Raw genomic sequence first — 12,718 nt, 5'->3', positions numbered from 1 at the left:
AATAAGAAGACGTAGCAGGAGGGACCAGTGTTGCCAACTTAGTGACTTTGTTGCTATATTTAGTAGGGGTGCACAAAAAAATGTATTCACATTCTTAAATCGATTCATAAGGTTCAAAAATCTATAGAAAGAAAATACAAAATAAATGCATTTTATTTATTTTTTATTTTTATTTATTTATTTATTTATTTTATTTATTTATTTTTTTTAAAAATAAAAATAATTGTTTTTAATTTTTTTTTAAATAAATAAATAAAAAAATAATAATAATAAACTAAAATAAATGCATTTTAGACCAAATAATACATTGCAAAAATCGGTTTGAATCCAAAATTTACTTTAAAATAATGTATTTTAGACCAAATAATACATTGCAAAAATGGGTTTGAATCCAAAATTTACTCTGAATCAGTCATTAAAAAAAAAGTGTGCAGAATAACTCCCAGATGTTGAGTAGCGTGAGTCATGATGTACTATGAACAGTAGATGGCATCGTTACTCTCATTCTTAACACACCTCGTCTGCCAGAGAATAAGAAGACATATCAGGAGGGATCAGTGTTGCCAACTTAGTGACTTTGTCGCTATATTTAGTAGGGGTGCACAAAAAAATGTATTCACATCCTTAAATCGATTCATAAGGTTCAAAAATCTATAGAAAGAAAATACAAAATACATGCATTTTATTTTTTTATTTTTTGTTTGTTTTATTTATTTATTTTTATTTAAAAAAAAAATAAAAAAATTTAAAAAAATAAAAAAAATAATAAAATTAAAAATAAAAAAAATCACTTTTTGAAATGATGTTTATAAGCCAACCAGAAAGAGCTTTTCTAACCTGTTTGGAAAATGTTCATACCAAATAATACAGTGAGAGAATCGGGTTGAATTGAGATTCGACTCATTCGAATAGTCACCCAAGGATTCCTTGGGTGACTAAATTTACGATTCACACCCTAAAATAAATGTAGTTTAGACCAAATAATACATTGCAAAAATGGGTTTGAATTCCTACTGGACTATGAACACTAGATGGCATCATTACTCTGATTCTGAACACACCTGGTCTGCCAGAGAATAAGAAGACGTAGCAGGAGGGATCGGTGTTGCCAACTTAGCGACTTTGTCGCTTAGTAGGGGCGCACAAAACAATCGAGTCACATCTGAATCGCGATTCTTCTCAATTGATTCATCGTATTCAAAAATCGATTCCAAAAAATATGTAAATTTAATTATTTTTAAATCACAAGAAGGAGCTTTTCTAACCTGTTTGGAAAATGTTCATACCAAATAATACAGTGAGAGAATCGGGTTGAATTGAGAATCGACTCATTCGAATAGTCACCCAAGGAACCGGATGGATTCCTTGGGTGACTCAATTTACCATTCACACCCTAAATTGATTCATATGGTTAAAAAAATCTATAGAAAGAAAATAAAAAATAAATGTATTTTAGACCAAATAATACATTGCAAAAATGGGAGTGTTCTTTCTTACCTTTGGTGGGACCACAGGTCCAGACATGTACGGGGTCAGGTTCTGCGGCTCGTCCGTGATGTAGGTCTTCTTGGGTCCTGCCGCCTGGTAGGGGTCGGCCCTCCTGAGGCCCTGCTGGTGCTGCTCCTGGTAGCCGCCCTGAGTCGGCGGGGAGAAGCCGGGCTGAGGTGGCCCGTAGGCGAAGTCGGGTCCTTTGGGCTGGGCGTACTGCACCTGGGCGGGGCCACGCGGCGGCTGCTGCTGCTGCTGGCCGAGGTGCTGCCCGCTGGGCGCCTGGTGCTGCGGGCTGGGCTGGGCCGACCGCACCTGGACGTTGAAGGTGGGCTGGCTGGGCGTGGAGGCGGTGGCGTAGGAGGCGGCCACCGGCTGAGACGCCGCCGGGCTTTGATGATGGAGCTTGGCCGGGAGCGTGTACGAGCCGCCGCCGCTGCCCAGGGCCTGAGGTTTGGGCGTGGACTTCTTGGTGGCGGTGAGAGGCGGCTGGGTGGGTATGACCATGCGCCTGTAGCCCGTCACCGGGGCACTGGGGGTGGACACGGTGGAGGGTCCAGTGGTCTGCAACACAAACACAACTTGGATGTCTTTCCTTGTTGGCAAAATCCCCCCAAAAACACGTTTGTGCAATCAGCGGCGTGCACTCCGACGAGAAAGAGGCTGCGCACATAATTCAGCACAGACATTTTTTTTGTGTGTTTAAATTTGCTGCCAACTTTCTGGGTGATGAAAAAACAACATTTAACACGCAGCCAGTAGACAACCACAATGTATACCAACATTTTCCTGCAGCAGTATATACAGGGGGGGGGAGGCGACTTTGGCACGAAAAGAATCGGACCCTCCGGTTTTGGGGTATGACTGAGATTCCATTTTTTTTAACCAAAAACTGTTTTTGTACAATCAAATATTGCAAGTAACAAACGGGTCCGTTTGCGCGCAGAAACAAATCAGCGTGCAAACAAATAATTCATGCCTTGGCGATTCAGTGTCTGCACTTTTTTTTTTTTTTTTTTTTTTTACTGCGTTGCCCAGGCAAAATCATCCACCAGGGGACCAAAGAAAGTTGCGAGTGCCAGCACTTTGATAACGAAAGTGAGAAAACACGACTGAATTCAAGAAAAAACTCAAGAGTTAAAAGTTGGAAGTTCTATTAGAAAAATTAAAAAAAATAAAAAAATTAAAAAAAACAATCGATTTTTTTTTTTTTATTTGTTCTCATTTATTTTCAATCCGTCCTGTCCAGCCACTCAGACAAATCATATAGTGGATGTAAATAATCTAAATCTGCTGTACACATTTAATTGATAAAAAATAAGTGTCTAATACTTCTCTTAAAGTCTTATTTGTATTTGACTTTATTAAATGTTTGGGTAGAATTTTATTAAAATAAATAAAAATAAAAAGTTTTATTTTAAGTAATATAGAAATTTATCACATGACTGAGATTCCTTTTTTTTTTTTAACCAAAAACAGTTTTTGTACGATCAAACATTGCAAGTAACAAACGGGTCCGTTTGCGCGCAGAAACAAATCAGCGTGCAAACAAATAATTCACGCCTTGGCGATTCAGTGTCTGCACTTTTTTTTTTTTTTTTTTTTTTTTTTTTTTTTTACTGCGTTCTCCAGGCAAAATCATCCACCAGGGGACCAAAGAAAGTTGCGAGTGCCAGCACTTTGATAACGAAAGTGAGAAAACACGACTGAATTCAAGAAAAAAATCAAGAGTTAAAAGTTGGAAGTTCTATTAAAAAAAATTTTAAAAATTAAAAATAAAAAAAAAATAGATTTTTATTTTTGTATTATTTTTTTATATGTTCTCATTTATTTTCAATCCGTCCTGTCCAGCCACTCAGACAAATCATATAGTGGATGTAAATAATCTAAATCTGCTGTACACATTTAATTGATAAAAAATAAGTGTCTAATACTTCTCTTAAAGTCTTATTTGTATTTGACTTGATTAAATGTTTGGGTAGAATTTTATTAAAATAAATAAAAATGAAAAGTTTTATTTTAAGTAATATAGAAATTTATCACATGACTGAGATTCCTTTTTTTTTTTTTAACCAAAAACAGTTTTTGTACAATCAAACGTTGCAAGTAACAAACGGGTCCGTTTGCGCGCAAAAACAAATCAGCGTGCAAACAAATAATTCACGCCTTGGCGATTCAGTGTCTGCACTTTTTTTTAATTTTTTTTTTTACTGCGTTGCCCAGGCAAAATCATCCACCAGGGGACCAAAGAAAGTTGCGAGTGCCAGCACTTTGATAACGAAAGTGAGAAAACACGACTGAATTCAAGAAAAAAATCAAGAGTTAAAAGTTGGAAGTTCTATTAAAAAATTTTAAAAAAAAATAAAAATTACAAAAAATAATAGATTTTTATTTTTTAATTATTTTTTAAATTTGTTCTCATTTATTTTCAATCCGTCCTGTCCAGCCACTCAGACAAATCATATAGTGGATGTAAATAATCTAAATCTGCTGTACACATTTAATTTAGAAAAAATAAGTGTCTAATACTTCTCTTAAAGTCTTATTTGTATTTGACTTGATTAAATGTTTGGGTAGAATTTTATTAAAATAAATAAAAATGAAAAGTTTTATTTTAAGAAATATAGAAATTTATCACATGACTGAGATTCCTTTTTTTTTTTAACCAAAAACAGTTTTTGTACAATCAAACGTTGCAAGTAACAAACGGGTCCGTTTGCGCGCAGAAACAAATCAGCGTGCAAACAAATAATTCACGCCTTGGCGATTCAGTGTCTGCACTTTTTTTTTTTTTTTTTTTTACTGCGTTCTCCAGGCAAAATCATCCACCAGGGGACCAAAGAAAGTTGCGAGTGCCAGCACTTTGATAACGAAAGTGAGAAAACACGACTGAATTCAAGAAAAAAATCAAGAGTTAAAAGTTGGAAGTTCTATTAAAAAAAAATTTAAAAATTAAAAATTACAAAAAAAAAAAAGATTTTTATTTTTGTATTATTTTTTTATATGTTCTCATTTATTTTCAATCCGTCCTGTCCAGCCACTCAGACAAATCATATAGTGGATGTAAATAATCTAAATCTGCTGTACACATTTAATTGATAAAAAATAAGTGTCTAATACTTCTCTTAAAGTCTTATTTGTATTTGACTTGATTAAATGTTTGGGTAGAATTTTATTAAAATAAATAAAAATGAAAAGTTTTATTTTAAGTAATATAGAAATTTATCACATGACTGAGATTCCTTTTTTTTTTTTTAACCAAAAACAGTTTTTGTACAATCAAACGTTGCAAGTAACAAACGGGTCCGTTTGCGCGCAAAAACAAATCAGCGTGCAAACAAATAATTCACGCCTTGGCGATTCAGTGTCTGCACTTTTTTTTTTTTTTTTTTTTTACTGCGTTGCCCAGGAAAAATCATCCACCAGGGGACCAAAGAAAGTTGCGAGTGCCAGCACTTTGATAACGAAAGTGAGAAAACACGACTGAATTCAAGAAAAAAATCAAGAGTTAAAAGTTGGAAGTTCTATTAAAAAAAATTTTTTAAATTAAAAATAAAAAAAAAAAAGATTTTTATTTTTGTATTATTTTTTTATATGTTCTCATTTATTTTCAATCCGTCCTGTCCAGCCACTCAGACAAATCATATAGTGGATGTAAATAATCTAAATCTGCTGTACACATTTAATTGATAAAAAATAAGTGTCTAATACTTCTCTTAAAGTCTTATTTGTATTTGACTTTATTAAATGTTTGGGTAGAATTTTATTAAAATAAATAAAAATAAAAAGTTTTATTTTAAGTAATATAGAAATTTATCACATGACTGAGATTCCTTTTTTTTTTTAACCAAAAACAGTTTTTGTACAATCAAACGTTGCAAGTAACAAACGGGTCCGTTTGCGCGCAAAAACAAATCAGCGTGCAAACAAATAATTCACGCCTTGGCGATTCAGTGTCTGCATTTTTTTTTTTTTTTTTTTTTTACTGCGTTGCCCAGGCAAAATCATCCACCAGGGGACCAAAGAAAGTTGCGAGTGCCAGCACTTTGATAACGAAAGTGAGAAAACACGACTGAATTCAAGAAAAAAATCAAGAGTTAAAAGTTGGAAGTTCTATTAAAATTTTTTCTTTAAATTAAAAATAAAAAAAAAAATAGATTTTTATTTTTGTATTATTTTTTTATATGTTCTCATTTATTTTCAATCCGTCCTGTCCAGCCACTCAGACAAATCATATAGTGGATGTAAATAATCTAAATCTGCTGTACACATTTAATTTAGAAAAAAATAAGTGTCTAATACTTCTCTTAAAGTCTTATTTGTATTTGACTTTATTAAATGATTGGGTAGAATTTTATTAAAATAAATAAAAATAAAAAGTTTTATTTTAAGTAATATAGAAATGTATCACATGACTGAGATTCCTTTTTTTTTTTTTTACCAAAAACAGTTTTTGTACGATCAAACGTTGTAAGTAACAAACGGGTCCGTTTGCGCGCAGAAACAAATCAGCGTGCAAATAAATAATTCACGTCTTGGCGATTCAGTGTCTGCACTTTTTTTTTTTTTTTTTTTTTTACTGTGTTCTCCAGGCAAAATCATCCACCAGGGGACCAAAGAAAGTTGCGAGTGCCAGCACTTTGATAACGAAAGTGAGAAAACACGACTGAATTCAAGAAAAAACTCAAGAGTTAAAAGTTGGAAGTTCTATTAAAAAAATTTAAAAAAATTAAAAAAACAATCGATTTTTATTTTTTTATTTGTTCTCATTTATTTTCAATCCGTCCTGTCCAGCCACTCAGACAAATCATATAGTGGATGTAAATAATCTAAATCTGCTGTACACATTTAATTTAGAAAAAATAAGTGTCTAATACTTCTCTTAAAGTCTTATTTGTATTTGACTTGATTAAATGTTTGGGTAGAATTTTATTAAAATAAATAAAAATGAAAAGTTTTATTTTAAGTAATATAGAAATTTATCACAGCTGTTTATCTATTTTATGGAGGAATGTAATTAATCAGAGAACTGGCACCCGATGTATTAAAAAGTATTGATTTTGAATCAAGAATCGTTTTAAATCGAGAATATATTCTGAATTGAGTCGCTACCCCCAAGAATCAAATACCCAAAGATTCGCAGTAGTTTTCATGACCAGAATTAGAGTTGTTGAAACGCCATGTAAAATCGCGAATGCTAATTGCTAGCATGTCTATGGCATATCCAATGTAAATTAGCATCAAGCTAGCGCATTTTGAAAGAGCGGAGCCTTATTTTACATTTGATGGTTTCCTACCCGGCATACTTGCTTTGTTGGTGTTGAAAAGTGCAACATTACTTGGCGGGAGTTCGGCTGAGTCTGCTCTCAGTGCTGCTTGAGGCTTGCATTTCCATTGTCGCTTCTTTTTTTCCAGTTTTGCTTCCTTTTTTTTACGGTTTTGTTTCTTATTTTTCGATTTCGCTTCTCTTTTTCAGTTTTGGTTCTTTTTTTTGGTTTTGTTTAATTTTTTGCGGGTTTGTTTATTTTGTTTACGTTTCAAACAAATATAAGTGTTTTAACGTGAGAGGCGGGTGCCTGTGGGCGCAGCTTACAACAAGTTTACCCGGAAACAGTTCTACTAGACTTGGGCTTGCATTTCCATTGTCGCTTCTTTTTTTCCAGTTTTGCTTCCTTTTTTTACGGTTTTGTTTCTTATTTATCGTTTTCGCTTCTCTTTTTCAGTTTTGCTTCTTTTTTTTTTTTTTTTCCTCAGTTTCTCTGGGCTTTTTTCCCCGTTTTTTTTTCCAGTTTTGCTTGTTTTTTTATGGTTCTACTACTAGACTTGGTTTGCATTTCCATTTTCGCTTCTTTTTTTCCAGTTTTGCTTCCTTTTTTTCCAGTTTCGTTTCTTATTTTTCTTGGTTTGCTCCTTAATTTCAGTTTCGCTTCTTTTTTTTTACATGTTGCTTCTTTTTTGGTATCGTTTGTTTTTTTATCGTTTTGTTTCAATTTTTTTACGGTTTCATTTTTTTTTTCCATTTTGTCTTGTTTTTTCCCCCCCAGTTTTACTTGGTTTTTCGTTACGGTTTCATATCTTTTTTTCCCGTTTCGCTCCTTTTTTTTAACGGTTTCAACTAATGGCAGTGTTTTGCCGTCGAGGGCAAGTGCCTGTGGGCGGGGCTTACAACAAGTTAACCCGGAATCCGTTTTACTGGACTTATCTGCAAGCCCAAGTCCAGTAAAAAACTGTTTCCGGGTAAACTTTGTTGTAAGCCCGTTTGATTTTACATGATTCAATACCCGGTAGTGCAGACGGAATTCAGCCGGTGCCTATAAAGTAGTGAATTGGTACCTCTCCCTAATAACAAAATATAACTTTATATGCTGTTCTTTATTTTATTGAAGCTGCTGCGCCCCCATAGGCATGCAAAGAGCAGAAGTGCTATTTGCTTGCAGTGGACTTGCCACACAGCGTCCATTACAAGACCACCTGGGCAGCAGCAGCTTGTTGGATAGATGGCCGCCCAGACGACACTTGTGCTGACTGCAGCTGCCCGGGTGGGAAAGGACCCTAAATCACCGAGATTTGCGAGGCTCCGCGTTCCTGGGAAGAGTTGAGCGCAGCGACACGAGCCTCCGCTCGCTCTCAAGGCTGCGCCGAGGCAGCGGAGAAGATCATGTTTCAATGGGATGTCAGGGTTTGCGCCCCCAGTCATAATTGTTTCTTCGCCGGCGTCACATATCGGTGTCAGACATGCAGCCCGTCTAAAAAGGGTCTGTCATTAACCTTGGACCGCCTTATTAGGTTAGCGCCTAAAGACACAGATCTCAGCCAATTAGCAGAACAACGACTTCATCTGATGAGACGTCTTCTAAAAGCAGGGCGACCGTATCGCATTGTTGTCAAATGTCATAAATGATCCTATTTTAAAAGGTCCACCCATGTGGGCCGATACCATACCGATTATAAGTAGTCAAGGGGGCCGATAACATCATTGACATTGTAGAAAAACTTGCATGGGTGTTGAAACAAGTTTTGGCAACAGATAAATAAACATTGAAAAATGCAACAATTTTTGTACACTTTTTGTCAAATGAATGGCAAAGACTACTTCCTGCAAATAAAGGCACACTTGCAAACAAAATATAACAACAGTTATTATTATCAACTCACAGGTAAATGTTGAATGATTAAATAAATGAACATTTATTAGCGCGAGAGTACAAACAGTTGTTATAATATTGTCCTTTGACAAGATACTCTGGCGTGAAAATGACCGTGTCGTCACAAATGTACACACGTCAACTTTGTGGAAATCCCAGCTAATCCCCGTTGGAGGGGCGCCTGTGAGGAAGCTCCAGAAAACATGACAAGCGCTCCTTATGATTTTTGTCTCACTGATTAACGCTGATGCTTGCTTAAAAGTGCCCTATAGGAGGACATGTTGCTTCACTTATATGTTTATAATTATCTTTTATCTGAGAGGCCTGAGGGAGTACAGTGGGATTGAGATAGCACAGCAAGCCAAACCGGAAAAAAAAGAAGCAAAAACGCAAAAAAGAAGAAAAACCGTGAAAAAAAGAACTGTAACCGAAAAAAAGAAACAAAGCCAAAAAAAAAAGAAACAAAACGTGAAAACAAGAAATTAAACCGAAAAGAAGCGAAAACGCAAAAAAGAAGCGAAACCGTGAAGAAAAGAAATGAAACCGTGAAGAAAAGAAACAAAACTGTGAAAAAAATAAACAAAGCTGTAAAAAAAAGAAATGAAGGCAAAAAAAGAAAAGAAACAAAACCGTAAAAAAAAGAAACAAAACCGAAATAAAAAAGCGAAATTGAGAAAAAGAAGTGAAACCGTAAAAAAAGAAAAGAAACTAAATCGTGAAGAAAAAGAAGCGAAAACGCAAAAAAGAAGCGAAACCGGGAAAAAAAGAAACAAAGCCAAAGTAAAGAGAAATAAAACTGTGGGAAAAAGAAATGAAACCGAAAAAAAGCGAAAACGCAAAAAAGAAGCGAAGACGCAAAAAAGAAGCGAAACCGTGAAAAAAAGAACTGTAACCGAAAAAAAGAAACAAAGCCAAAAAAAAGAAACAAAACGTGAAAACAAGAAATGAAACCGAAAAGAAGCGAAAACGCAAAGAAGCAAAACCGTGAAGAAAAGAAACGAAACCGTGAACAAAAGAAACAAAACTGTGAAAAAAATAAACGAAGCTGTAAAAAAAAAGAAATGAAGGCAAAAAAAAAGAAACAAAACCGTAAAAAAAAGAAACAAAACCGAAATAAAAAAGCGAAATCGAAAAAAAGAAGTGACACCGTAAAAAAAGAAAAGAAACTAAATTGTGAAGAAAAAGAAGCGAAAACGCAAAAAAGAAGCGAAACCGGAAAAAAAGAAACAAAGACAAAATAAAGACAAATAAAACTGTGAAAAAAAGAAATTAAACCGAAAAAAAGCGAAAACGCAAAAAAGAAGCGAAACCGTGAAGAAAAGAAACGAAACCGTGAAAAAAGAAAAAAAATCTGTGGAAAAAAAGAAATTAAGCCAAAAAAATAATAATACGAAATCCGGAAAAAAACAAACAAAACCGAAATAAAAAAGCGAAATCGAAAAAAAAAACTGAAACCGTTAAAAAAAACAAACTAAACCGTGATAAAAATAAACGAAACTGAAAAAAAAGCGAAAACACAAAAAAGAAGCGAAACCGTGAAAAAGAAACAAAACCGTGACAGAAAAAGAAATGAAGCTGAAAAAAAGAAACAAAAGCGAAAAAAAAAAGGAAAACAATAATAAAAATAACAAGCGAAACCGAAAAAAAAAGAAACAAAACAAAAAAAATAAGGAAAAAAAAGAGGCCAAACAAAAAAAAAAAGAAAAAAAAAAAAAAAAAAAGAAGCGAAATTGAAAAAAATGTGTAAACTAATGGCAGTGTTTTCGCATCGGGGCGGGTGCCTGTGGGCGGGGCTTACAACAAGTTTACCCCGAAAGAGTTTTACTGGACTTATCTGCAAGCCCAAGTCCAGTAAAACTGCTCCCAGGTAAACTTCTTGTAAGCCCCGCCCACAGGAACTCGCCCCTCACACTAAAACACTTCTATGAGTTTAAAACGTAAAAAAGAGAAAAAAACAGTTGAACAAAAAAATTAAATAAAAATGTACTAAAATATGAATATTGCCTTTGAAAACATGTCATGATTCAAAAAAACATTGTATTTTTTCAACGTTTGCATTTATTTGTTGCCAAAACTTGTTTTCGCAGTTAATTTTTCTTCCGATAGCAGATGTGACTGGCAATGTTTTGTCTCCATGGAAATGCCCCCCTCTACCTCAAAGAACTGCTCACCCCCCTAATTCTCCACACCACACCTCCGCTCCGGACAGGCTAACCTCCTCCAACCTCCGAGGACAAAGCTACGAACAATGGGAGACCGGGCTTTCTGCTCCGCCGCTCCCCGTCTGTGGAACGCTCTCCCTGACCACCTGAGGGCACCACAGACTGTGGATGCTTTTAAAAAAGGCTTAAAAACCCTTCTTTGTTTTAAAAAAAAAAAAGCCTTTTTTTATATATATGCATACTAGTTTTAGCTAGTTGGATGCTTTTTTTTTTTTACAATTTTTTTAAATTATTATTATTATTATTCCATAGAATATTAAATGTCATAAACATCTGGACTTAAGGCTTAAGTTGCTCTTTTAACAGGATTTTTGGGACCAGTAGTGCCAAAATGTTTTATGCTCCACTAATGTTGTGTTTAAATTAGCACTAAAAAAACACCTTTATTACGTGTGTCTGAGAGTAGTGCAAAAGTAAATCATGCTACACTTGATGCTAACTCTCATGTGCAGAATGGAAGCATTCTGTCTTCCTACGCTCCTAAAACTACACAGCAGATAGCGTGCAACACGTCCTTCCTTCTCTTTAACACCCCGAATAAACAATATGTCCTCCGCTCTGTCTCTTTGTGTTTCCAAAGTAACAATCCTCTACCCTGAAGGTACAAGGTGGCGCTGCAGCCAGAAAAGTAACACCCCTCAAGTCACACGCCACGCCACGCCACGCCACAAGTGGGCTTTGCTTTTTTTGAGGGACAAATAGGACGATAACCACAGAACAGGAAATGGAACTTATGTCACGGTGTGAGAGAGTGGAACTCGTGTACCGGTTGCTCAGTACGACAGGGAACTTCGAAAGAAATGATAGCGCCAAAGTATTCCAAACCCCTCCCTGCTCTGTCACCGATAAGAATATAATAGCAATAACTTTAGTTGGAGATCTGGCAGGAAGATTTACAAATGTATGTTTTAATGATGTTAAATGCGTTATTTCGCACACAAACATATCTCGACAATTTATGTAGTATTGATTTTGTTTTAATACAAAACATGCATCTAATTTAATTCACGTTTCATTAAAAAACTAAAAAAAAAGGTGAAACATGTAATGTCTGCTTTAGTTGTAATAATTATAATATAATTTAATATATTTTATCACAATTGTATATTTTTCTATATTATCCATCTGCGTTATTATATGTAATATTTTTTTGTTTATCAAAAATTAATTTCAAATTAACAAAAAATGTTTTTTATATATATATAGTATTTGAATTAATAAAATAAATATAAGTAAAAACGTTTTAATTTAAATAAATAAAAATTCCAATAAAAAGGAACATTTTAAAAATGTAAAAAGGAAATAACATATTTTGGAAAATAATCAAACAGATCCCATTGGGACATAAAAATATTAGCAATTTGTAATAATAATATAATACTTCACCAGCAAAAACATCAAAGCCTTTTTTATTTTTTTTATTCATTAAATAATAATTTCAAACCAAATTTTTATTTAATCAGTAAAATAGCTTAAATAAATGAATACATAAAATAAATGTAAATATATGTTTTCTAATTTAAATAAAAAATAAATTTTTCGTAAAAAGGAAGACAAAATTGTTTGAATAAAAAAAAAAAAACATTTGCACAATCATTTCAAAATGATTTTATATTATATATTTTAAATTAATATAATAATAAAATTAGTAATTTAGTTTAAAACTTGTTCCAGTCAGTTAATGTTCAAATGGTAATACTTTTTTTTTTACATGTATTTATCATGGTATTTGTTTTTATACATACTTTACTCATATTATTAAATATATTAATAATAATAATATTTATATTATTAATTTATTATATTAAAATTTAAAATTAATATATTATAATTAGTCATTTAGTTTAGTTTTTAACTTGTAAT

The 12,718-nt window shown here is 33.7% G+C and overlaps 1 protein-coding gene across 1 annotated transcript in view; it reads right to left on the bottom strand.

Annotated features, from left to right (window-relative positions):
- Positions 1-12,718, bottom strand: part of LOC133644068 (lipoma-preferred partner homolog) — a 320,875-nt gene that overhangs the window by 34,957 nt on the left and 273,200 nt on the right. Inside the window, exon 6 of the mRNA XM_062038391.1 lies at positions 1,498-2,052. Coding sequence (XP_061894375.1) covers positions 1,498-2,052 — 555 coding nt within the window. The remainder of the gene's footprint in view (positions 1-1,497; positions 2,053-12,718) is intronic.

This window comes from Entelurus aequoreus, linkage group LG27 (genome assembly GCF_033978785.1).
Source record: "Entelurus aequoreus isolate RoL-2023_Sb linkage group LG27, RoL_Eaeq_v1.1, whole genome shotgun sequence".
Taxonomy (NCBI): Eukaryota; Metazoa; Chordata; class Actinopteri; order Syngnathiformes; family Syngnathidae; genus Entelurus; species Entelurus aequoreus.
The sequence above is the reverse complement of the archived record's forward strand: the minus strand, read 5'-3'. Positions and strand labels throughout refer to the sequence as shown.